The sequence below is a fragment of the Trifolium pratense genome, linkage group LG6, assembly GCF_020283565.1.
Source record: "Trifolium pratense cultivar HEN17-A07 linkage group LG6, ARS_RC_1.1, whole genome shotgun sequence".
NCBI lineage: Eukaryota > Viridiplantae > Streptophyta > Magnoliopsida > Fabales > Fabaceae > Trifolium > Trifolium pratense.
Window position 1 is genome coordinate 37,518,246 of NC_060064.1, and position 25,735 is coordinate 37,543,980.

The 25,735-nt window shown below is 31.0% G+C and overlaps 2 protein-coding genes across 3 annotated transcripts; both read right to left on the minus strand.

The window, feature by feature from the left end:
* Nucleotides 1-12,994: 12,994 nt before the first annotated feature.
* LOC123889401 (transcription factor bHLH3) lies at nt 12,995-15,708 on the minus strand. 2 transcript variants are annotated; one of them, XM_045938726.1, is made up of 3 exons: nt 15,517-15,704; nt 13,711-15,254; nt 12,995-13,451 (listed from the first exon to the last, which is right to left on the minus strand). In XM_045938726.1, exon 2 carries the CDS (start codon nt 15,237-15,239, stop codon nt 13,725-13,727), a length of 1,515 nt encoding a protein of 504 aa, XP_045794682.1. In that variant the 5' UTR covers nt 15,240-15,254; nt 15,517-15,704; the 3' UTR covers nt 12,995-13,451; nt 13,711-13,724. The 2 variants fall into 2 exon arrangements, with proteins under 2 accessions (XP_045794682.1, XP_045794681.1); XM_045938725.1 differs by having other exon boundaries at nt 13,244-15,254; nt 15,517-15,708.
* A 7,263-nt stretch (nt 15,709-22,971) lies between these two features.
* LOC123892439 (cytochrome P450 94A1-like) lies at nt 22,972-24,839 on the minus strand. Its single transcript, XM_045942221.1, has one exon. The coding sequence runs from the start codon at nt 24,775-24,777 to the stop codon at nt 23,167-23,169; it is 1,611 nt and encodes a 536-aa protein (XP_045798177.1). The 5' UTR covers nt 24,778-24,839; the 3' UTR covers nt 22,972-23,166.
* Nucleotides 24,840-25,735: the final 896 nt, after the last annotated feature.

Genomic DNA, 25,735 nt, shown 5'->3' on the forward strand with positions numbered 1-25,735 from the left:
CAAACATAATTAAAATTAAGAGATCAATTTGTAATGTTAATTAGTAAAAGGATCGATTTGTAACTTTATTAGTTAAGTGACTAGTATGAAACCAATAAATAAGTTAAGGGATCAATTATCCAATTTTGTTAGAAGTCCCACATTGGCTAGAGATATGACATAAATAGCTTTATTAGTGTAGTGCAAACCTCAACTCTTAAATCCTAATATGGTATCAGAGTCTATCCTAGATCCATTTGTTGTTTGTTGTGGAGACCTCCCATATTTGGGCCACCCATTATTGTTGATTCCATGTTCCAGCTTGTTCAGTCCTGGACGTGAGGGGATGTGTTAAAAGTCCCACATTGGCTAGAGATATGACATAGATAGCCTTTATAAGTGTAGTGCAAACCTCAACTCTTAAGCTAGCTTTTGTGGTTGAGCATAGCCCTCCCAAATTCTAATAATTTTAGCCTTAATTTTATTTTATTTTGTTTACAATGAGCTGATAATCGAACTCATAACCTATAATATACTACTCAAACCCCTCACCACTAGACCAATTTTAATTAAGCTATAAAGAGTTCTTTTGTCAAATAATCTAATGGTTAGAAATTTACTCTTGAAATAAACAAATATGAAACTCAAGTTTAAACAAGAACCCCTGCATATATAATATGATGTTTCTATCGACTGAAATATTCTTACAGGGTTGCTATAAAATATTTTTAATAGTAAATTAAGTGTGACTTAATTGTTATAAGAAATTAGAAATATGGTATTCTTTCAATTTTTTCTCAAATATATATTTAGCCCTAAAAAACCCTCCAAAATCTCCTTCCTTAACGGACCTAAGTAAATAAACCTTCAATTAAGAATATTATTTTTTAAAAATTGACCCTTGAAAATATTATTTTTTAAAAATTGACCCTTGAAATATATAAATAAATATTCATGACAAACTGACAATATTTATTCAAAATGTTGTTATATAGCAACATCGAAAGAAAGAAAATATATATATATATATATATATATATATATATATATATATATATATATATATATATATATATATATATATATGGGGAGGGATCAAATTACACCGGTGTAACATTTGAGTAATGTTACACCGCTCAATAACGCTTTAACGAATACAAATTTTACAAAATTCACCGTTGGATTGAAAGCTTGTATCGTATAGATCATCTATGTTGAATTGTATAAAAATCTAAAATCGTTTGATATGTTTTTGAGACCGATGAAGATTAATGATTTATGCATTTTTATTGAATACCGTTAATCTATATCTATCTCAAATATATATATATATATATATGTATAAAAATCTAAAATCGTTTGATATGTTTTTGAGACCGATGAAAATTAATGATTTATGCATTTTTATTGAATGTGTGTGTGTGTGTGTGTGTGTGTGTGTGCGCGCGCGTGCGTGTGTGTGAAAGTTTATACACACCTCTGAGTAAATTAAGTCGAAATGTGGTGAAGTTGTTAATATGAGACATTGAAATGTGAAAGTTTTTTTTTTTTTTTAATTGATTTCAATATTGTTGAAGGTGTTATAGTATGAGAATATATATATATATATATATATATATATATATATATAACTTTCCAAATCACATGTGATAATAACTTTCCAATTCTCCCATGATAATTATTCTCTAATTTATGATCCGGTAGAAAAAAATTATTGATCAGGAAAGACATAAAAATATTTCGTGATGAATAATATAGTTAACAATAATTTTGATATGATATACTTTTAAACTAGATGGTGCTTATCAATTATTGCACATAATTTTAATCATAATTAGTATACTTGCCATGGTGGTTGGAAATATTGTCTTGCATTGAAGGGTTGTGGTTTCGAATCATAGTCAAGACAAAATTGTATTATTTTTTAATAAAAATTGCAAGATAAAATGGAGGGAAAACAAATTAGGGTTTATGGTTTGCTTGTGTATACAAGCTTATAATATAAAAGATATATCTATCGTTAAAAAAAACATATATATTTTGAAAATGTTTTGTGGAGGTTGAAACGCAAGATATATTTTGTTTTAGTCTTCATTCTTAAGAGGTCCTTAACTCATGATAGGATGCCTTTCTTCTCATTGTAATTTTTTTTTTTTTTTTTTTTTTTGAGTTTTGGACTATTGAATTATAACTTATACGAGACAATTTTTTCTTAAATGTTAAATATGTTTGGATCTCATCCTCAAAAGCTAGCTCAAAGGTTGAGGTTGCTTTCACATATTTATGCACTTAGCCGCCCGAGAACCTAAGTAATGTGAGACTTCAAACAAACTCCAACAACACAAACTACATATTCAACACTCACCCTTACACCTAGTGTGGGCCTGGGTCAAATGCATGCATTGCAGTCTTTAACCTGACTCTGATATCATGCTAAGTATGTTTGGATCTCAACCCCAAAAGTTAGCTCATAGGATGAGGTTGCTCTCACATATTTATACACCAAACAACATGGAAATCTAACCAACGTGGAACTTCAAACAGACTCCAACAACACGAACTATATATTCAAATATGACAGGAAGAGGGAAATAGAGAGAAAAAAAAAAAAAAAAAAGTTGAATGTGTATTGGAAAAATTGAGGTGTCCACTATCATTGCATTTTTAATTCAAACCTTTTTTGAAATAGTGAATAAAAAGATTATTTATTTTCATTCTTTACATTAATTTATATACGCAGAAGCTACATTGACTAAGAAAGAAAATTACATTTTTACTACATGAATTTAAGAAATAAAATTATAGTAGTATATGCATGGCTTAGGCCATCCATTACATATGTGTTTCTGAATTGAATGAGTTAGAGAATTTGGAATGCTTCAAAAGAGATACGTGACTCAAAAGCCACTAAATGTAGAATTCCAATCAAAGTTGCGAAAAAAAAAAAAAAAACTTGATTCAAAAGAAAAGGAAGCAACATAGGAAGAGGGTGATATTGATGAACAGTTTGACCAGGACCGGACTTAAATTAAAAAGCGCTTATATACCCTCACTGTCCCTTCATCTTGTTTTGAATCAACTAAATTGTCACAAGGTGCAAATAGAAAAAGTCTTCATCTAAAAAAGCCATCTAAAATAAATTCTTTCAACAATAGTTTCCCAAATAATCTCTGTCAACCAATTAGTTCTGCAAACATATAGTATACAACATAATTTGGTCAATATCTTAAATTTTGTTATGTGTTATGTTGTCATGTATTTGTACTGTCTTTTACATATATTTTGCAGGTCACAAGAATTTTTTGTGTATAATTTTGTCTTTTAGATATAGATGCATATTATGTACCAAAAAAAAAAAAAAAAGATATAGATGCATATTAAAAAATAATAAATGTTGTTAGCATGGACGACTCTAGTTTTTTTTTTTGTGGCCAAAATTTATTAGAATCAAAAGTGTTAAATGATAATGTTGAATTCAAGCATATACTACTTTATCTATCTTAAATCTTTGGTCATTTAAGAATTTCACACATAGGTTAAAAAATAATAAATATTGAAATGTTATCTTATTTTTACTCTTACTTTTTATTTAAAAAAAAATCATTTAATAGATTTTTTAATTTTTATAAGGGAACAAAAGGTAACATATCATTAACTGTACTTTGATTTTTTAAAAGAACTAAAATTTTGGCACAAAAATTAAAAAAAATAATAATTAGAGATAGAAGGAGTATTAAAAATTTAGTATTCTCTTCACCATGTTTAACATTAAACTTATGCAAGTGGAAATTTATTATAACACTAAATAATTGTACTTCTCTTTTATTTATCATTTTTTGACATGATAAGTACTCATATTTAAATATGACTTTTAACTCTCTTTTTTTAAAATTTCACCTTAAAAGTAAATAAGAAGAGTGTCGGGGTTCGAACCCCGACTCCTGAATAATACATGTTGTCTCAACCAACTGAGTTAAACTTACTAAGACAAAATATTAACTCTATATACATAATAGGCCTAATGTATGTGTGTATAAAAAACTTGAAAATTTTGGTGGCCATGGCCACACTAGACCTACACATAGATCTGTCCCAGGTTGTTAGACATATACTACAACGTTACTTTTAACTCGTACTTAATTAATCAAAGTAAAACACATTTAATGCATTTTTTTATTGATATTGGTACGAAGTTTTTATTGTCGTTAGTGACAACTAATCTCGGTAGAGGAATTTGTGCGGCATATAAAATGGTTCTTCCCTCTCACTTGCATGAATTCATTGTTGGTAATGCATGTTTTTATTTTTATAAGAATATTAAAGAAAAATTATTATTAATTTAGAGATGCGTTCCAATATTTTAAATGAAGATCCGTGACTACTGTGTAGACCGCGGGATTAATATTTTTATGTTTCTACAACTTCAACAAGGCCATGATTTAGAATGCATTAATTGCATTTGACTGTAATGTTATATATAGATCAGAGTTGATGATTTAATGGAAGGTTCAAGTGACTCTTTTTGTTGGGAAAAACCGGCATAGAGAAAATAAATGAACGCAATCAACAACACAAGAATATAATGTGGAAACTCCAAATCGGAGAAAAAACCACGGCCGTTGTCAAAACCGACAACAGAGAATAAACACTATGTGAAAATTGTTACAACACATAGACTTCACTCTCAATCACATCATGCCCCAATACACCCACACTCTCCAAAGTAAATATTTGAACTACATCTCAAATACTCTTAAACAAGAGCATAAGAGAAAAGCAAAAAGACACAAATATAAACTTAAAGTGTTTACAAGTGTTACTGCTTGGTGCAATTATAAACAAAGAACTTAGGTCCATTATATAGCATTGATTCCCTCATTGCTTCACCATTCTAAGCGATGTGGGACTTCTTCAATATAATTTATCTGACCTTTTTTTTTCTCTTCATTAGCAATGTGGGACTTACATTGCAATCAACCCCAACAATCTCCACCTTGATTGTAATGGTCTTCAATCTTCATTGTCTACACCGACAATCATTATCTTATGCTTCCATTGTCTATACCGACAATCACTGTCTTCACCGACAATCATAATTCTCATTGTCTATACCGACAAATTAAATTATCATACTCCACCATAAAAAGTACACTCCACTTGGAACTAAACCATCCCAAGATTTTGCTTCACTTGGAACCAAGTCATCCCAAGAATTTCATCTCGAAACCTCGCTGAAAATTTATGGTGCAACTTCCATGTTGGCTTTCTTCGGAAGTTTATCAGCCATCGAGATAACCGCATACCTTGCATCAATGCCAACCAATGCCCGCACGCTATCATCACACACCTTGCATCCATGTCAACCGATGTCCATGTGTCACTTGAACAACTTCAAACATCTGTGAAACCACCTTCAGGCCATTGTTAGGATCCAACAATTCCAGTTTAGTTACATCACCTAGTAAACCTTGTTTCACTAGTCCAACTAAACTCATGTCACTAACAAGTACCCACCCGAAGATCCACAACTTAACCAAAACATGAGAATCACCACTAGTAACAGATGCATAACCAATAATAGTAGAGCTATCTAACAAGTATCTACCTACTATCTATGCATCAAAGTTCAAGAAAATACCTCGCATTGTGTTAAAAGAAACTCACACATACCTTGAACCTTACAAGCTTTCCGTCACTAAGATGAACAACTCCACCTTCAACTAGCTCTAGGAATTCAAAAGTATTTCTTCTTCAAACACATGTGATAGGAGCTTCCAAAGTCCATGACTCAACACTCCACCGATTCTCAACTTCCACTATCACCTCCACATCCTCATAATAAGTTGTTGTTTCAGACGTAAAGTTGTTGTTTCAGACGTAACCTGAGTATTCTTAGCACCGCCTCTCCAGACTGATGTTGAGTATTATTACCACCGTCTCTCCAGGCTGACCTTGTGTAACCCTGCCCAGACTTGATTTTCTACAAGCCAAACATCAATTTTCTCTAGCCTAAACTTCACAGCGGAACTCCCTACTTCTGAATCAAACCAAGAGCTGTGATACCAGTTGTTGGGAAAAACCGGCATAGAGAAAATAAATGAACGCAATCAACAACACAAGAATATAACGTGGAAACTCCAAATCGGAGAAAAAACCACGGTCGTTGTCAAAACCGACAACAGAGAATAAACACTATGTGAAAATTGTTACAACACATAGACTTCACTCTCAATCACCTCATGCCCCAATACACCCACACTCTCCAAAGTAAATATTTGAACTACATCTCAAATACTCTTAAACAAGAGCATAAGAGAAAAGCAAAAAGACACAAATATAAACTTAAAGTGTTTACAAGTGTTACTGCTTGGTGCAATTATAAACAAAGAACTTAGGTCCATTATATAACATTGATTCCCTCATTGCTTCACCATTCTAAGCGATGTGGGACTTCTTCAATATAATTTATTTGACCTTTTTTTTCTCTTCATTAGCAATGTGGGACTTACATTACAATCAACCCCAACACTTTTATCCAAAATTTTCTTAATAAAGGTGGTCAGTCGGCATTTTCCATTGAGAATAGCGTAAACGGTGGTGTAAGTATATGGATAAAAAAAAAAAGTTCCACTTGAATGATCATACCTGAGGGAATGATTGTTGTATCCAATTATGAGGTTATAATTCTCATATTGGTTGAAAAAATAGAGTTGAATAGTTTATAAATGAGAGAATTTATAAATTTAAAATTTTGAATAAAAATATAATGTTCAAGTAAATGATTCATGGACTCTCACTTAATAACCAACACAAATTAAAAGTCATCATAATGTTCATTATCTTCACGGCAAAACTAAATTTACGGCGAAACTAATTTTTTTCTCTAACTGACTCATCACAAAAGAGACTTATTTTTCAAAGTTTACAAACCAAGCGAAGAAGGAAAGTAGTAGCAAGCAGCAACCCTTGGTATTTTACTATTGGTTATCGTGTCTTTAAATTAATGGTATTTTTTGTTTGTGAGGTTACCCTTGATAAAGTATTCCCTCTAATCATATATATATATAAGAAATCCATTGAGGAAAAAAAAAACACATAGATTAAGGATACTTATTTTTTTATTAAGAATTCTAAAATGTTATGTGTTATTTCAAAATTAATCTTGGAAATGAGTCTATATAATTAATACATAACATTTAAATAAGTTGCATATTATACAATTTAATAAGGGTATAAAAGGGGTTATCTATTTAATAAAGAATAAATTTAAAGAGTGTTTCTTATAAAAATGACCAAATTTATTTTTCAAAGTGTTCCTTATATATAGGACCGGATGAAGTATCTTAATATAAAAATTATGGATTTAATAATTAAAAAATTTACCGTAAATAATTTCTATAAGGGCATATGTTCTTTTTCTCTTTAATATCCTTACAAAAACATATATTAAATGTAGACAAATGCTAACGAGTGCTCTCAAGGTTCTCTTTAAGACTTTAAGGGCTCGTTTGATGCGCAAGATAGCATAGTGATAGGATAAGATATAAAACATGATAAGGATAGGATAGGATAACAGCAGGATAACAGTTATACCAGTTATCATATCTTGTGTTTGGTGCACACAGGATAACAAACAAGATAACTATTATCTTTTGTTTTAATACATACTTGCTCATAATAATATGATAAGATATATAACATATTTAAATGACAAAATTACTCTTGTAAAACAATTGTTATTTTTTTAAAATTATTTTGTAATACTTTGAATTTTATAAATAAAAAATATAAATAAGTAATCAAATAACTTTATATAATTTAAAATAAAAATCATGAGAAAATAATCAAGTTTAATTTTTTATATGAATCATGATCAAATAAATAACTCAATAATATATACATGTTAGATAAGCCAAATAAATATATGATATATCTCATAGGTAAATAATAAAACTACTATTGCAAAAGAATTATATTTAATTTTTTATAAAATTTAAATTAATATCCCTATTTGTCAATTTTTTAATAATCATTTTACTTTAAAATATTGTAATTTTAGTAAAATTTTGATTTTTTAGAAAATATAAATTACAAAATTACCCCTGTGAGAAAATCACATATATTTAAAAATTAATTATTTTATTATTTATATTTTATTAATTTTATTTTATGTATTTTAAAATATATTTTATAAAATATATCAATAATTTTTTTTCTTATCATATCCCGCTGGTAACCCAGCTCAAATTCAGGATAAGAATTATAACTAGAGAGACAGGATAGGATAAGCTTCAGGATTAACTTATCATATCATGTTGTATCACCAAACACTGGATTGCGGCAGGATATGATACAGTTATCCTATCGTGTCTCTTATCCTGTGCACCAAACGGACCCTAAATAGTAAGTTTTTTTATAAAATTTGTATGGAAATGCATGAAGTGACGCTTTGGAAATGGTAGTGTTTAATTTTTTGAATAAATTTTTTTTTAAAATAGAATGCTTAAAGAGTGTCCCGAGAGCCCTCATTAGCAAGATCCCTTAAATTAATGTATTTATATATATATGTGTCCATATCTAGAAGACCATGTTATATACACAAAATGTATGTGTGATCTGCAAAACATAAGTAGTATCCAGAACAATATATAATTTAAAATATTGAACAAATCATATCTTGTACATGTAGGAGGATCAAGTACAAGAATGTACTCCCTCCGTCCCATTTTATAAGATATCATTTCATTAAATATACTATTCATATGTCTTGTTTTAACCATATTTTTCTAAAAGTATATAAATGTAAATATATTATCATATAAGATTTTGTTTGGTTTCTTTCGACGAGTATTTTCAAAATATCAAATTTCTATAATTTTTACTAATAGACAATTAAAGATATTCGTAATCAAAATTATGCATTGGTGTACGTATACAGTGGTCAAATAGTTCTTATATTTTGGGACGGACGGAATATTTTGGTCGACAGAATATAATGGAAAATTTTATCAACAGAAAAGAATATATGGAATTACAATATGAAAGACATGCATGCTCATTGCTTACATGCTACACATAGTACATATGCTGAAAGTGAGTGGTCTATATATGAACACTTTTTACACCCATTTGAAATTCCAAACGAGAACGTGAATTAACTTATTAACTCTAATTCTGACTTCAAATGTAAACTTAAAAAATATAAATTGTGTCCAACAAATTATGATTTCATAAATTAAGAGATTTTATTCTGTCACTTTACCAGTTTTTCGCATGTCTTACGCGTTTTTCGTTTTATTTTTCCGCTACTTAAGAAGTAGAGGTTATAAAATTCGGGTGTTTTGAAGGGTATCTGCCACCTAAATAGCAGACAATAGTATTTTGATAAATTCGTAGGATGCGCGAGAAAATGATAAGAGTCACAAAAGTAAATATCATAAATAAATATATTATTCTATAATTTCAGCCTTTCAGGTTGCGGGCTTATCTAGGGATGATGTGGATCTTTTTCTGAGCCTGGCGCAGGCCCATTTGCAAGTAGTTGCCAAATAAGGCCATATTCACTTGACCACCCACCATGCACTAATAATGGCCTACAATTTCCAAATTGAGGAGAAGCAACAAAAATGGTGAAGATTATGAACACAAGGTGAACAAGGATGTTCTTGTAAGAGAATGCCATGTATATGTTCTTTAGTATATTGTTGACACTGGGTTTCACTAAATTTTTGTGTCAATATATGAAGGAAAAAATATAAAAACCTTTTTGTATAATGAACTTTGTGGTATAGAATCTAAGATGATATGTTTTGGTAGGAAATGAGGGAAGGTACACAACGTTTATATAGGAATTGGAGTTCTCTATTATGATTTTTCTTTGACTGCAAATTGGTTTGAAGGTTGAAAATTGGAACACACATTAGACTCAATGGTAATGGTCTAATGGATAGGGTCTAAAGGTTGAACGTTAAATTAGTTTTTTTTTTTTTAAGTAGTTTGATGGCTAAAATTTTACCTTTAAGATAAATAAGTCGAAATACCGGATTCGAACCTCAATCCTACCATATTTTCTACAAACTGGATATATTCACGAGGACCGTTAGTTTAGTTTTTAATTATAGATTTTCTATATTTTAAGAACCATGTATTATATATTTATATAATTTAGAGTTTAAATTGAAGTAAGAATGATAATTTATGAACTAAATTGATGGTTTATTCTATTAACAAATCTCCTAAAACACGAGATAAATGTTTTTTTTTAACTAAAACACAAGGTGACTTCACCCAATGTGTGTGTAGAATATTCTAAATTTAACATTTTATATTCAGTTGGATTAATTTTTTGTTTATAAGAACTTCTCAATTAAAATAAATTTAGTTTTTTACCAACGAAAAAATGTTCATATGATCATCAGCCAATATATATGTTTGTGGAAATTCTTTTTAAACTCAATTGTTAGTGGAGAAGTTGGATAAGTTAGCTTCTGTTCTGGACTAGACTAATGCTAGTCCACCTAGACCCTCACAAAGTCCACATGGCTTGCCCAACCACCTCCATGTCAGCATGGCACAACCTCTCCACCAAGATAGGGTAAAATTACTACTCTACCCACTATCTAAGGGTAATATCTTGGCAGTCCCTCTTAATGGGCCTTGGCTAGTCCAGCCCACTAAGATGACCTTTGGCCCAGAGCTGGGGGCTATAAATACTCTCCCTCATGGGAGAGTAAGGGTAACGATTCATTATTATAATTACTCTCTCTCTCTAACTTCTCTCTAGTATCTCTCTTGCTCTCTTCCCTTACTGACTTAAGCATCGGAGCACCTGCAGGTACAACCCCCCCTCCGTGGACCATCTGCTCGGACCTGCTGCCTACCACCTGCTCAACGGACTTCCAGCTGGCCTTCTACCTGTTCTGATCAACAGTTAAGATCAGCTTCTAATGACACAAAGCTAATACTAATTTTTACGAGGATATGTTGGTAAAATATTTCATAGTTTTCCTAAAATATTTTCAATATCATTAACCTATGAGTAGTATTTCTTAAGAAATTTATCTAAATACACTCCAAATTATTCAGAACTTATCAAAAAAAGAATATTGGGTAAAATCAAAGATACGTGGTTAGGACGCAAAATTGGTCATTCAAAAAATAGTAGACAAAAATTGGATTGTTAATTCATGACAAATAGGAAGTAGCGTAGAAACACAATTAAGAACGCACATCTCACGGTCACGAGGTCATACTACATGAACAATTGAACATGACTGGACTACACATATTAGTATTTCTCATTTTAGTATCCAAAATATGTGTGATTTTACAATAGTTTTAATTTCTTAAAATGTATTAATACTCTATAATGAAATATGTGTGATTTTACATATTTGATGATGTTTTATAGTTTTGATATATTTATACTGAAATGTTTAACAATAAATAAATTTAAGTGATAAATGATCCGAGTCATAAGCAATAGTTAGGAGATCCAATCTATTATTCTATTCATACACATAGAATTTCTATGTGTATGAAAAAAAATCAGATTAGAACACGTAGTGTTTCACATGATCTTTCACAGAGATTAATCAATACTGAATAGTGGTGAAAACTTTGTACCTATAGCATAATAATTCAAAAATAATAGGAGGTTGGTTCGATCTATGTGTATGAAAAAAAAACCCGGTTTAGAATACCTAGTGTCTCACATGTACTTTGACGGAGATTAATCACTACTAAATAGCATTGTAAACTTTGTACTTATAACATGATAACTCAAAAATAATAAAAATGTTTTACACATCAATATTCAATTCAAGTATCAAAATGGTTGTTTTCTATTTATGAAATTAAGAAATAATATCACATAGTAAATATGATTTGATTGATGTTCAAACATTAAGGGTGCGTTTGATCTGCTAAAAAATAGGAGACTGGATTAGACAAATTTTGTTGTATCCTGTTTGAATTGAAACTGGTTATGGAACTAGACAAATTAGATAGCAAGGGACAGGACAAAAACAAGATTTTTTGTCCCTCACTAAACCACAAGACAACTTTTTGTCTACAGTACAACTATAAAATATACGAAAATACCCATTTTATTTTTGAATATAAAAATATTATTGCCCTATATCTCTTCGGTACAGTTTTGTCATGTCCTGTATTATCTTGTTTTGTCATGTGATGTTCTATCCAGTTCTTGATGTATTACGAATCAAAGAACGTTCACATGCATGTTTTCTCTTTCTCATTTCCTTGTATTTTTGTGTATATACCTTTCCTTTTGTTCAGATGACTGAAATCTACACTTTTTTTAATGTATTAAATCTAATTTATGGACAAAATTCAGGACGTATTTGACAATTTAAGAGTATCACAACTAAAATAATGTGATTTTGTTGATTTGTTGGCTTGAGAGGAGTTAAGACATCATGTCCAAATTAGGACAGCTACTCAAATTATGCTTTGACCTTTTGTTTAGAGGGGGTGTTTTAAACTTTTAAGTACAAAATATCAAATTAGTGTACCTATAAAAGCCATTTTACACACTAGGATTTTAGTAAATTGACTAGTCAATTAGTGTATTCTGTTTTTTAAGTTACTCGCACGCCGCCTTCGACTTTTCCGTTTTACCCTTCCGCTATTAAGCAAAGACATTATAAAGGTATTATGTATTTGAGAGTGTCCTCTATCTAAGTAGCAAACGGATGTATTTTAGTAAATTCGGAGGGCACGGGACAAAATTGGTATGGTGATAGTAAAACTCTTTATAAAATGGTTCCACCTAAGGAATTTCCATCAAAATTACTTTATTAAATTGTGACATTTTACATCGGAACTTGGTTTATCTACTAAAAGTTGTTAAATTAATGTTTTAACATGTCACATTTTCAAAAAAGTGTATAAATAATAAATAAAATAAAGAGAATATGACTTTTATCAAATTACTCTTATTAGTATTGTTTTTATTGTTTCATAACATAATTTTTTGATTAAATGATGGATATAGGCTGCATTAATTTCACCACTAACTGAAACGTAAAGTTGAACATGAGAATTAGCTGAATACAAAGTTCACTTTCCTCCACCAACCTAAAGCTAGCTGAGACGTTTTTTTTCTTATATACATGACGCAAACAAAGACACAAACAAAGCTATAAAAAAAAAAAAAAAGCACAATCAAAGCTCTAAAGAATAACTGTCTTTAGAAGCATTTAACAACGATCATAAACAGAACTTACATGACAATCTAAGAAAGTAAAGAATAAAATCATTTATCTACAAAAAGTAACAACTGCAGCTAGAAACACAGTTTCTCTTCTCTGGCATGGAGCTAGACACAGAGGCCCATATCCTTTTATGATGGTGAAAGCATTCCAATCTAGTACAGTTGAATTCCCTGATGGGGGGAAACCCAGCAATGCCATGACCATCAAGGAACGAGAACATGCTTATCGCGAAACCTTCACAAGTTCACAGTATATTTTGTATTTAATTCAAGTTCAAATCATGCATCATACTTTTTTTTTCAGAGATAATCAAAGACAGATTAATCATTTTGAGAAGTTCAAAAATATTTCTAGCTCCATATCTTACGATTTGGATTATAATAAACCAAAAGTTTCCTAGAAAGTAGAAACACTGGCATGTAATGTCAACTAGCATAACAAAACAACCATACATACATACATAGTTTGCATTGAGATATACACTAAATAATACCTATACTTTCACCATTAATTTTTCGCTAAAGATGCTTCGAGCTTTTCTTTCAACTGTACAGCAGCTGCTTCCCCTCCTTGAGTTCTGATAGAGAATGTGTGAATTATCTTATCCTGTGCAGTTGAAACATTCGCCTCTTGAGCTGCAATTTGATGCTCTCTGAACACTTTAACTATTCCAGAAACCGGGTGAATATCCAAAGGGCAGCTAACTCGCACAACCGCGTCATCCTGTCTAGCCTGAAAATCGATATCTTGCAATGACAACTGCTGGCTCTTATTATTAACCATGTTTTTTTCAGTTTCCAACAGCTTGATCTTCTTCTGGAGATCAGTGATATGAGTAATAGCATCACCAAGTAGAGAAGCTTTGTCCATTTTAGAAATGTTAGGAACAACAGCTCTTAAGGCATAAAATCTCTGGTTAAGTTTCTCCCGTCTTTGCCTCTCCGCTTCAACATGATTCAGCGGTTCCTCTCGTCCATTGGCAGGCTTTCTCCCTCTTTTCCTAGGCTTCCGCTCATCTCCGAGAGGCGAGGATGAGTCTTCATTACCCAAATCAATAGAAGAAGAAACTCTTGCTTGAGAAGTAAAATTCCCAGGAGCCATTTGAGTTAACTGAGGGAACATTTTTGCATCATTACTATCTCCTACACCCACATTAGAAGAATTACCATAAGCATGATTGGCCCCAAGTGCTTGTACTTCATAAGAGTCAGAAGTGAAACCAGAATCATCTTCCACCTTAGGGGAGAAGCTAATAGTTATGGACTGAGATTTTGTATCCCCTAGACTTAACTCGTGCCCAAAAATCTTCGGTGCTGCCTTAGCCTGTCCAGAAGTAGATTCTCCAAATGTTGTCCTGACCATATCCAAAAAACCCATATCTTCAGGCACCATCTCCATTGAACCAAGCTCGATAACTCCAGCCTTGAGAGGTATAAAAACAACAGTTTGAAAACCAGCCGATTTAGCCAGAAAAGACCTCGATTCATACTGATTTAAACAACTACCAGCATCAGAAGACCAATTCGGTTTCGCACACTTAAAAGAACTGCCAGGACCATACTGAGAATTAAAACCAAACACATAGTAAACAGAGGTCAAGTAAAGCATATACAAATCCGAGACGCTTTCCAACTTCTTATAAACATTCTCAATAGAACTAGATCCACCCCAGCAAGCATGAATCTTCCCCAACACCTTCCTCCTCACATCATCTCTCTCCCTTTCCTGCTCACTCCTGGGACCCCCTTTAGGATCCTGACAGTGTCCCTCACCGTATTTCAACACATAACCACCGGATTTCAAACCGGCAACCTGCCACAAAATCGAGTAGTTCCACTTGGAACCCTTAACAATGTGACACAACCTTTTGTGGATACCTAAATCAAGACTAGGCGGAACAATAACATCGGAAAAAACATGTTTGGAAACAGCTGAGTTAAAAAAGGCAACAGCTTCAGCACCCAATACAGATTCTAACATAGCCTTGTCTTCTTCATTCTTCCAAAACCTCTCACTAGCCATCTTTCTCTACTGTGCCTTCAGCAATTAAAAATTCAATCTTTCAGCAAAAATAATAAATTCTAAACAGAACCCAAATTGTAAACAAATTTAAAATAAGTTCATAAAGCATAATATTGGAACACACTAACAAAGATAGAAAAAATAGTATACTAAATTAAGTAAAATTAACGAGAAAAAATCTATCTTGGTCTTGAGTTGAAGCTTTTATTGGTGCTAAGTGTGAAGATAAATAAGCTAAAGTGGGAAATTTGCATGGATGGAAAAAGTGAGGAATTACCTGAAACAGCAAGATATTATTTTTAGGGTTTAAGTTCCCTATTTGAATCAGAGAAAGTAGTAAGTGCTAAGCAATGAATAGAGTCACGCACATAGATTATGTAAACATGGAATTCAGAAGAACTTCATTTATTTTCAACCAGATCCAATTCCAGATCTGAGCTCTGAAGTGCGCAATGCTATTAATACGAGTATTTCTTGCTTTTTGTCGTTATATATATAATAATAATTTTTATTTTATTTTTTTTTCGTAAATCGGATATTATCCGCGCACATGCAGTTGCAGAGACAAGTCCTCGAGTTTTGTGAGACTTAAATGGACGGAAAATTCTTTCCAAAAATTTTAACGCTGCTACTTGCACAAGGCAGGATTAAACTCAGAATTTTGGTTAAGTTAAAAGAGACTTGCGGTATCTCATTTAAATGTTCTTGGGTTACTCTCTCTCCGATCCTTTTTAAGTATCGGTCGAGAATTGTGCACTTTTCATATAATTTACTTTGATATATAACCATATTTTTTATTGATATATAAAAATAAATTTTAGTATATAAGATATTGTCCAATTTATTTTAATGAATACTTTCAAAATTAACATATAATTTATATTTTAATAGCAGTAATTTACACTACCTTTTTTTTTTTGGTACATAAATTTATACTACTCTTTGATGTACCCCCTATGTCAGTAATTATTGGCGTTATAAATCAATCTAAATTTTATGTTACTATTACTTTCTATATTAAATGTATTTAATGATGATTTTTCATATTTAAAAACAATTTTTTTTAACTGAGTTTATAAGTAGGGACACTTATCTGTTTGGGTATCGACTAATTATGTTATTCATGTTGGTTACTTGATTGATATTTTTGTAATCTCGCATAATCTATCTTGATACTCTTTATGCTGAGGAGATTACTTGATGTGTATCGACAATTGTTTTTATTTATTTATTTAACATTGAAAACATGCTTGTGTTCAAAATGTAATGTTTTAGGCGTATCTATTGATGTGTTTCTTTTGTTTGAGATGAAGATGTAAGATTTTGAATTTAATGATCTGTTTACCTAAAATTTAGGATAAACACACTCACATGATCTAAGTTTTGTGCCAATGGAAAAACAAGTCGACACAAAGATGTGTAAGGGACTTATAATATGCTTTTAGTTCTTGGCACGGATTTCCTTGAGGAGAAGTGAGCCAGTGTCACGCAAAATTAACCCTTGACAACAAAATTTAATTTGTTTTTTTTTTTTTATTTTTAATGGGGGATTTCAAATTTCCCAACAACCGTGACATTGAAGTTTAACGTGTCTTTGGTAACACAAATAAGCTATTTTGATGAGTACTAGCAACACACTCTTTAACAAACACACTCTAACACACTCTCTTCTATTTGTTAAATTTTATATGGATCCCATAAAAGTTATATGGGTCCACATTTTTTTATGGGATCCATGTGAATTTCAACCAATAAAAGAGAGTGTGTTGGAGTGTGTTTGTTAAAGAGTGTGTTGCGAGCATTATTCTATAGCTTATTATATGAACTTATAAACTTATTTCAAAAAATTAGCGGTGTTTTATAACAAGTTTTTTTACTAGTTAGCTTATAGCTTTTTTCAAATGTTATTTCAAGTAGTGTTTAATGTTATAGCTTATACACCCTCCGTGACAATATATAAGCAAAAGTCATCTTTCTAGGTTCATTGCATACTTATTGTATCTGGTCTATATTATAAGATAGATACATTAAATATGTAATGAACCTAAAAAGTTAAGTTTTGCTTATATATTGTCACTAGGGGTGTGCAAAAAATCCAAGTAACCTTAACCAAATCACTAACCAAACTATATCCAAAATTAATAACCAAATCCATTTTAAAAAAAAACCACACCAATCCAATACAAAAAAACCAATTCTAAACCATATCCAATTTTTTATAATTGGTTTAAAATTGGTTTTTAAATTGAGGCCCAATAAGGAAAAAGCCCAATAGTTTCTTTTTAAAAAAAAAACAAATTTTCCAAATTCAATTAATTATATAATTTAATAAATAAATAATTAATAAGGTGGTGGAGGAATTGGTCAACGCGACGGTCAACGCCGGACCACCGGCGGCCGGTACGGCAGAGCTCCGGCGACGGACGGCGGTGGACGGCGATTTTCCGGCGAACTTCCGACGACCGACGCGGTGGTTGGTGGCAGCGCTCCGGCGGCCGGCCACCGTCAACCACCCTTTAATATTTAATTATTTTTTATTTAACAACATTTATTTATTTTAAAAATAATTATAAAAAACAGATTTTTGATGGTTTTATTTTTTTAAAAAATCTATATTTTAATTATTTTGGGCTTAAAAAAATCTGTTTTGTTGGGCTTAGTTTGAAATATGTTTGGGCTTAGAAAAAAAACTTTTATGAATTGATTATAAACCAATAATTCATAAAATTAAAGAAAAATTATGTTTTTTTTATAAACAATAATTATTAAATATGTTCTTTTAATCAATTAAACAAAAAAAAATTGGCTTAATTATTGTAAAAAAAAAAGTTTAAATATATAGGAATTAAAAGTTATAATAATGCATTTTTAAAAAAAATAAAATAAAATTTAAGATGAATCGGTTATAAATAAGTAACCTATTTTTTATTATAAACCGGTTATAAATTGATTTCGAACCGATTATAAACCATATCCAAATTAGTTTTGCAAAATAACCAATTTTTCATTAAAATGGTTTTGGTTCTAAACCAAAACCATAAATATGGTTTGGTGTGGTGTGGTTTTTAAACCATGCACACCCCTAATTGTCACAGAGGGTGTAGCTTTTTACACTTTATTTCATTTTTACTAAACACTTTAATTTCAATTAGCTAGTTTTTCAGCTATCAGCTATAAGCTAATTTTTCAGCTATCGGCTAGCTTATTGCTTATTTTTACTAACAATACCCCTAGTAGACACATACTAGTATCATATTTCAATGATTTTGCTGAATGAATGAGTGCTCAACTTCTTCGGGCCAACTTCTACTTCATGCAATTCAAGCCTCGACAATATAAATGATTTACTACAAGTTTATGGAAAACATGGCATACAAAATAATTCATGTGGTATGTACTGAACTGTACTACTTCTATACTAAAATAATATAAGATTCCTATTTTATTTTTTTTCATAGTCCTCTAGTTCTCAGAAGAAGAGATCCAGTAATACAGAGTTCGGCAGCAAGGTTAAGAAAATTTGGCCAAAAGAATTGTTTCCACCAAGAATCGAGTCCAAGTTCTCTCAAACAATTTATTTTAAGGGGAGCTCATTAACCACTTGAGATCAATGTCTTTATTTAAAATTCTTAATTTTGAACGCTTTATTTACTCTTTTATATAAGATTTCTTTTAAATTTTCAATTTACTAATTATTTAATTTATCAATATATTATTAATTATGTTATATCTTTTCTTATACCACATGTAATATATACTTTGTAATATATACTTTGCTAAAGTTAATAAATATTGGCTTAATTAGTAAAATGGTCCCTTAAAGACATTTTTTGTTTCAGATTGGTTCCTTAAAGAAAAAAAGGTCCAAATAGGTCCCTTAAAAAAAAGTCTGAATAGGTCCCTTAAAGACATCTTCGTTAATCAGTTTGGTCCTATTTAGACCTCTTTTTAGGGACCAAACTGATTAACGGAGATGTTTTTAAGGGACCTATTCGGACTTTTTTTTTCTTTAAGGGACCTATTTGGACCTTTTTTTCTTTAAGGGACCAATCTGAAACAAAAAATGTCTTTAAGGGACCATTTTACTAATTAAGCCATAAATATTTTTCTCTCCTAAAAGTATAGGGTTCAGCACAAATGTGTTTGGAGGCTTAAAATAAATTGTTATAGATATTAAGCTCAAGTGTTTAATAAGCTCTCAAACGATTTCGAGTTCGATTTTTTGTGGAAATAATTTTTTGCCAGATTTTACTTACCTCATGATCGAATTCTGAATTATCGGATTTCCCTTTCCCTGAAATCAGACGGCTAAAAACCCAAAAAAAAAAAAATTGTTACCACATACCTTTCTAATTAATTATAACTATTATAAAAAGTTATGTATTTTCTTTGTTATAAAATTTTCTATTTTATTTAAGTATTTTTATAAAATTTTTGATTTTATGTAAGTACTTTTTTTTTGGATAACCATCATTTAGGTATGGAATTTTCACTACAATTTGCTTACAGATGACCGAATTTTTTATCCAACGAATCAATCCATTATTGATATTTATGTATAATTTTAAATAAAGGTGGATATAAATTTTTGTTGTATATATAATTGTGGTGGAGTTTAATCAATTTATTTGTTTTCTCTTTTTGAAAGTTCAACCAATTTAATCAATTGAAATTCCTTTAAAAGAAAAAATTAAGGGATCGAAATGATATTATTGCATTCATCAACGTAATAATACAATATGAGATTAAATCAAATGTTTGATGACTAGTATAAGATATTGACGCCCAACTAAAATATGAACCACAAAATTGATTTGCCTTTTAATAACACTTATCTTAAATTTTGGATAGTTTAGTAATAACATTTTATATTCATCTATAATAATATCGACAAATTCAGTTTGGTCACTTGATCTATTGTTTATGGCTTGAACTACTAAGCAAACAGTCTAGTTCTATGTCCACTCTCGATAGGCCAAGCTCTTCAAACCAAAGATTGGCTGCATTAAGCTCATTGTATAATTGATTTATCTGATCTATATAAATAGATCATATACATCAGTTATTCAATAATGTTAAGAAGTTTCAATCACTATTTTATAATTTACGAGTCAAGGAAGATTAACATTCAAATCACACTTCAAGCATCATGTCATCGACGAAAAAGATCACCCTCAAGAGTGACAACAGTGTCATATTAATAATACATATCATCTAATGCATATATCTCTATTATTCCTTATTTTTATACAAGACAATTTATATTTTTTTATTAATTGAATAATTAATATATATTGTACTCTAAATTATAAATTAGATGTATCAATTATTCAATGAATATAGACAAGACAAAAATTGAACATTAGAGAATCCATTCCACTTGTTCTCTCACTTGCATGGTGAAAAGAAAAATTATAAAGGTATAAAAAAAATTCATTTTTAAAACATGTGACTTGTTCATATAAAAGAAATCTCTAACAATTAGATTATTTGAACAAAAAAAATTATCCTTAAACTCTATGAGATGAATTGTTAGAAATGCTTTTGAGAGATGAATTGTTAAAAATTGTCGTAAAAAAATGTGTTTGTCTATATTGTGAATGGCACCAAAATTATAGATAAATTTTTGTAGACATTTTTCATCCTTACATTACATTCATTATTGTGGGAGAGATTATGATAGGAGTTGACTTGTACGTAGATTAAATAGCTAAAAAAAAAGGCGACACCAAATTTATAATTATTATAGGATATTCAAAATTTTAAAGACGACCATATATTTTATATATGTATGATTTTGACACATATGCACTTATATTAATTCATACGATGTTTGAGTTCTTTTTTCTTTCTTCTTTCTCTGGATTCTTAGAAATGAGAATTGAGTCTAACTTATTCTTGCAAAATCGGCTTGTAAAATGAGGATTATCGCTTGTAAAGTGAGAATTGCCTCTACTTTATAAATATTTAGTCATGTCATATCACAACTGATGTGGGACTTCTTAACAAGGATATGTTGTTTCACCTTAGTTGTGATGTCTACCGTTAATGATATGCTATTCAAATTGTATGATTGTTTTTAGGAGAATGTTAACATGTGCCCTTAAGACATATGTTAAGGAAGCAAAAATAGAAATTCTTAAATACTAATTTGTGCATTTTAACTTTTGAAGCATTAAATTTTTTTTGTATCATTAAATGTTAAGTTTCTATATTGGGATATCTTAACATGTGCTCTTAGGGAACATGTTAACAAGACCAGCAGTGCTATACAGCACGACAGATTTGTTCGTCTATGTTGCACGACCGTTACTTAATTTGCCTCAAGCCTTTGTTACTTAATTAAGTCCATCTAATGGCACTTTTTGATTAATTAAAATAAGAGTTTAATTGATATGTACCGACGGTGTAAAATAATTTTACACCATCGTCCAATAAACAACCACTATTTTGCCATGTCATATATCAAGAAAGTGGGGTGACGTGGCGGAAAACACGGTTGATATTGATTGACAGTGTAAAATTATTTTACACCGTCGGTGCATATCAATTAAATCCTTAAAATCCTTAAAATGTTAAATTATATTTTTGTGCTTAGTTAATTACAAAAACATTTTACTATTAAACCATTAGGTTTGGTCTCATAGTGAGAAATTTAAGTATTATTCCACCAATTTTTCTTATAGGATATTTGATGTGTGACCATGATATAGGTACGAAATTTTTATCGTTGTTAACGGTGACTAATCTCCATTTCTAGTTCATAGATTATATTTAAATATTCTATGAACCTAAAAAATTATTTCTCTTGCGATAAGTACTGAATTGTTCGTAAATGTTAAACAACCCGAATTTGAGTTTAAAAAAAAATTGTGTCGAACTCAAACACCAAATTTCGAGTTAAACTAATTTTTATTGAATCGAGTCGAGCTTAGAAGAGTTTGACTCCACTCATATATAGTGTTAGATATTAAATTGGTCCTAGGATGACCATCTTGGCCAAAAAAATAAAATAGAAAAAAAATATAAAAGAAACTTAAAGAAATGTATAACCACCGCTTGGAATAATAAGTCGTGCGGTTTAGACGACAATTTGTGTCGTACACTAAAGCATTTTCCTAACAAGACCCTTGTTTTTATAATTAGACATAAGAAAAAAAATTATATATAAGACCCGAAGGAGTGTGACTTTTATTTATATGTGATTTTATCATTTTTCAAATACATTTCATTGGCACGACTGTTGAACAAACATGTTCATTCAAGGTTTTCACACTTTCATTGCTGACATCACACAGATGAATGTTGATTCAACTGGTGGATCCATTCAACTAAAAAATATTCACTAAATAATTCACATTATCTACGTATGAATATGTCCCTGTGAGTTTAGGTCAGTTAGTAGGGATATCACACTATATGTGCAGGAGTCCGGGTTCAAACCTGAGACACTCAACTTATTCATCTTTAAGGTAGATTTTCTAGTCACTAGACTACTTGGTCTTCCTACACGCACGCGCCCGCCAGAATGCCTCCTTGGTTCTGGACGTAGCCAAGCCGATACATACAATAGGCGAAGGAAAGACCCCCATTTCATAGTGCCTGGGGAACGCTAGTTTGATCGAGGATTGGACAAAAAAAAACATACAAAAAAAATTAAAAAAAAAAGTAATACATTGTCCCTCAAGCAACCTCCAACAACAGACAACAATACAAAGCAAAATGCACCATATTAAAAATTATAATAAAATAAAAAAACGCACTATATTATACTACCTACAATATGTAAACCAAAAATATATATAACAAAGTCAATCCTAGGATAATATAAATATTGAAGCAAAACAAACACTTCACCTTTATTTCTTTATTCATCCATCTATCAACAAAAAACTAATGCTAAGAATCTAAGAATATTATGAATTAATTAATGATCCCTTTTGTGAATAGTAACAGGAAACCCACCTTCCATCTGTGAACTCAAAAACGAAATGAAATTAGGATGTTCATTCAAATGAGCCTCAGGAACAACCTTAAACTTCCCAACAATCCCAGCAACAATCCTTTTCATTTGCATAAAAGCCATTTCCTTCCCTAAACAAATCCTAGGCCCGGCCTGAAAAACCGGATATGTAAAAGAATCTCTCGCCACAAAAGTCCATTTTCCACTTACTCCATCTTTCTCCAACCATCTCTCGGGCTTAAACTCGGCCCAATCCTCTCCCCATAAACTCGCCATCCTCCCCATCGCGTACACATGATAAGTTACCATAGTCCCCTTCTCCACAATCGTTCCATCCGGTAAAACATCGTTGTTTACAGCTTCTTTACTATCCATCGGTACAGGTGGATACAACCTCATACTCTCGCTAAGTGCCGCATGCGTATAAACCATTTCTTTCACTTCATTGTAATCGAACGATTCAGATTGATTTATTTCCTTCAAAATTTCCTCCTCAACACGTGGATTTTTCCATAATAACCAAAAAAACCACGTCAGTGCCGCTGAGGTGGTATCTTTACCCGCTAAAATAAAACTAATTATAATATCCGCTACGAAATCTTCTTCCGAATGACCCGAACTTAAAAAACGCGATAACATATCTTCCGATTGGATACTTGAATTTTCGTGCAATTCTTGTTTTTTGTCACGAATTATTTTTCTCGCAAATTCGTGTACTTCTTTAACAGCTTCTCTAAGACGCTTTTCTGAACCGATGTTAAATCGTTTTTTCAACTTCCAGATTATCGGTAACGCTAAACGAAAACGTTTACTGCTTATTTCATTTGCATCTTCAAAAGCTTGTGCGAATTTCGTTCTGTTAGTTGACGGCGTTAAATATTCTGGATCAAAACCAAACGCGATTTTACAGATATTATCAAACGTGAAACGTTGAAGAATATCTTGAAAATCGAGAGTTTGAGTTTTGTTTGTTTGAGAAGATGAGTTTAGAATTGGGATTAAACGGTTGGTGAGTTCCGTGTCTACTATGTGTTCGACGAAATTCCGAAGTGATTTCGTGTTGAATTCGTGACTTGCTACTCGTCTTTGAAACTTCCAATTTTCACCGTCTGTGTTGAAGATTCCGTTGCCTAAGAAATCTGAGAGAGTAGTTGTGAAACGTGAACCTTTTTCGTAATTGTTGAATTGGTTTTTGAGTATGTGTTGAACATTGGATGGGTTTCCGGTGATGATTTGACGAGTGCCTAATGGACGGTCGAGACGGAAAGTGGCGGATGGTGCGATTTGAATGATGTCGGAGAGCCACTGGATACGGCGGTTACCGGACATGTATTTTCTGATGGATAAGTAAGAACCGATTATTGGATATGATTTTGGGATGGTTATGGTTGAATCATTTTTGTTTGGTTTTGTTAAGAAGAAGAAGAGAATGGGAAATAAGAGAAGAGATAAGATATATGGAAGTAGGTTATCATTTAGTGATAAGAAGAAATGGAAAACTTGTTCTTGTTTGAAGAAAAAGTAAGAAGAAAGAAAGAAAACAAGAGAAAAGAAGAAAATGGAAGATATCATCATAGTTGTTTGTATGTTGGATTTGATTTGTTTTGTTTTGTGAATATAGAAGAAGCAATATGCATGTATATATATATATATCATAGTCTAACATCCCAAAGGGGTCTAACATGTCTTCAACTAAAATTTGAGTCAAAAGAGAAAAAAAAATGAATTTAATTTATATGCACCGTCGGTGTAAAGATATTTTGCACATGCGTCCAATAATATACAGACACATCATGTATGGTCATTAAAAACACATGATGTGTCACATTCATTAAATGATGTTGCAACGCGTCATTGGATGTATGTGTAAAAAAAATTTACACCGACGGTGCACAACAATTAAACTCAAAAAAAATACCAAAGAATTTTAAAATAGGAGTAAAATTTCGGATTTTAAAATAGGGGTAAAATTCGGATTCAATAAAAAATAGGGGGTAAAAATGCATTTAAGTCTTTTATTTATTTTAACCATCTCATCCTTAAGGGCAGGAGATATCGGTAATTCAGAATTAGACTGAGAGATCAGATTCTCTCAAAACAATGATAACTATACAATTTAAATAATAAAATATTTTACTTGTCTACAATATAATCCATCAAATGAATTATGAGTAAGTGCTTTTAAATGCTTTTAATAGTGTAAAATGAATTAAATCCTAATGATATTCATACACCAAATGTATACATATTTGTGAAATACAGACTAAATTTAATCATGTGAAATTAACCTTAATTCTTGTGGATAATTAATATCCGCATAAAAATTTTATGCATCAATAAAAACTCATGATACCCACTAACAATGAATTAATCCATAAGGTTTTTGACTCCCTTAAGCAAATGGTCAGAGGTTCGATTTCCGGCTTATGCGTTTGAAAAAAAATTGGTTGGAAGATATGAACTCACCTTGTGTGTCTCACAGATTTTCCGACGGAAATTAATTATCTCTAACGACGGTTGAAACTTCGTACAA

Excerpts from the sequence above, each read along its gene's own strand:
- LOC123889401 (XM_045938726.1), bottom strand. The coding sequence starts at position 15,239 with ATGGCTAGTGAGAGGTTTTGGAAGAATGAAGAAGACAAGGCTATGTTA.
- LOC123892439 (XM_045942221.1), bottom strand. The coding sequence starts at position 24,777 with ATGATGATATCTTCCATTTTCTTCTTTTCTCTTGTTTTCTTTCTTTCT.